Raw genomic sequence first — 1,916 nt, 5'->3', positions numbered from 1 at the left:
AACTAAAGCTAAGAAATTTGTTATATATACAGATTCAAAAAGTGCCATAGATGTTGTATGCCAGTTCAATACTTCCCACCCGCTAGGACAAAAAGCACAAGAGTGGCTACAATTCATTCACTCCCGTCATAAATCTGTGTGTTTTTGCTGGATCCCTTCCCATGTGGGAATAAGAGGGAATGAAGTGGCTGATGAAGAAGCTAAGGAAGCTAGTAAGAAAAGCAGAATTGATGTGCGAAAAATTGCCCCATTCTGATCTGTATAAACCTATCAAGTCTTACATCAGACAGAAGTGGCAGGACCGTTGGTCTGATCCTCTTCTTGCCACTAACAGGAAATATAAAAGCATTAGGCCTAACACATCATACTGGCCTTCTGTGTTCCATGCTGATAGGAGAACTGAAATAGTCCTAAGTAGGTTGAGAATGGGCCATACCCATCTGACACATAAGTTTCTGTTAGAAGGATCAGATGCACCCGAGTGTGATTGTGGCAGTCCTCTGACAATTGGTCACATTCTGATGCACTGTCAGCTGTATGCTAGAGCTCGACGTAAATATGGGCTTGCTGGCAAGCCCATGCCAAATCTTTTAGGGGATGACGCAGATGTAGCTGGACTAGTTAAATTTTTAAAAGAAATTAATTTGTTTTATAAGCTCTAACTTTTATGTAAATATTATCTAGATCTTACTTTATTTTATGTATTCTTTAATTCATTATCATCATATATATGAAATTAAATTTTTAAAAATTTGTAAATTCATTTTGGTTTTTATCCATTCAAATTTTTAAATTCATTTTGGTTTTTATTCATTCAATTTTTCTAAATTCATTTTGATTTTATTCATTCAAATTTTTAAATTCATTTTGATTTTTATTCATATGCATAGTCTTACTATGCAACTTATCTTTATTTTAAATTCATTCCATTAACATCTCATTAATTTCAATTTTCATAAATTCATTGTGGCGCTGAATGATCATTTTGGTCCCAGTACCTGGCCGTCGGCCAAAAACTCATAAATCAATTAATCAATCAATCAATCAAAAAGTCCTAGAGGGCCACACTAGGCAAAAGACATAGACGTGAGACCTAGGCAGAAGATCTAGGTAGAAAAGCTATTCAAAAAGTTCTAGAGGGCATCCCTAGGAAAAAGACCTAGACGGTAGACCTATGCAGAAGATCTAGGTAGAAAAGCTATTCAAAAAGTCCTAGAAGGCATCCCTGTGCAAAAATCTAGACGGAAGGCCTAGGAAGAAGTCCTAGAATTCATCGCGAGGCAAAAGACCTGGACGGGATATCTAGGCAGTAAATCTAGGCACAAAACCTAGAAAAAAAGTCCTAAAGGGCCACCCTAGGCAAAAGACCTAGACGGGAGGCCTAAGCAGAAGATCTAGAAACAAAACCTAGCAAAAAAGTCCTAGAGGGCAACCCTAGGGAAAAGACCTAGCCGGGAGACCTAGGAAGGAGATCTAGATACAAAACCAAGGAAAAAAGGTCCTACAGGGTAACCCTAGGCAATAGACACACACACACACACACACACACACACACACACACACACACACACACACACACACACACACACACACACACCACACCCACACACACACACACTCACACACACACACACTCGCACACGCACACACGCACATACACACACGCACACACGGACACCCACACACACACACGCACACACACACACACGCATACAGGCACACACGCACACGCACACACACACACGCAAACGCGCACACACACATGCACACGCGCACACGCGCACACACACGCGCACACACGCACAAACACCCACACACGCACACACACGCACACGCACACACACACACACACGCACACACACACACGCACACACACACACGCACACACGCACACGCACACGCACACACGCACGCGC

The 1,916-nt window shown here is 41.8% G+C and overlaps 1 protein-coding gene across 1 annotated transcript in view; it reads right to left on the bottom strand.

Moving 5' to 3' along the window:
• Nucleotides 1–354: 354 nt before the first annotated feature.
• Nucleotides 355–1,916, bottom strand: part of LOC143033125 (uncharacterized) — a 12,140-nt gene continuing 10,578 nt past the window's right edge. Inside the window, exon 3 of the mRNA XM_076198329.1 lies at nt 355–500. Coding sequence (XP_076054444.1) covers nt 355–500 — 146 coding nt within the window. The remainder of the gene's footprint in view (nt 501–1,916) is intronic.

This window comes from Oratosquilla oratoria, chromosome 15 (genome assembly GCF_046742065.1).
Source record: "Oratosquilla oratoria isolate Oo_2021 chromosome 15, ASM4674206v1, whole genome shotgun sequence".
NCBI classification, from domain to species: domain Eukaryota; kingdom Metazoa; phylum Arthropoda; class Malacostraca; order Stomatopoda; family Squillidae; genus Oratosquilla; species Oratosquilla oratoria.
This window is presented reverse-complemented; position numbering and strand designations above follow the sequence as displayed.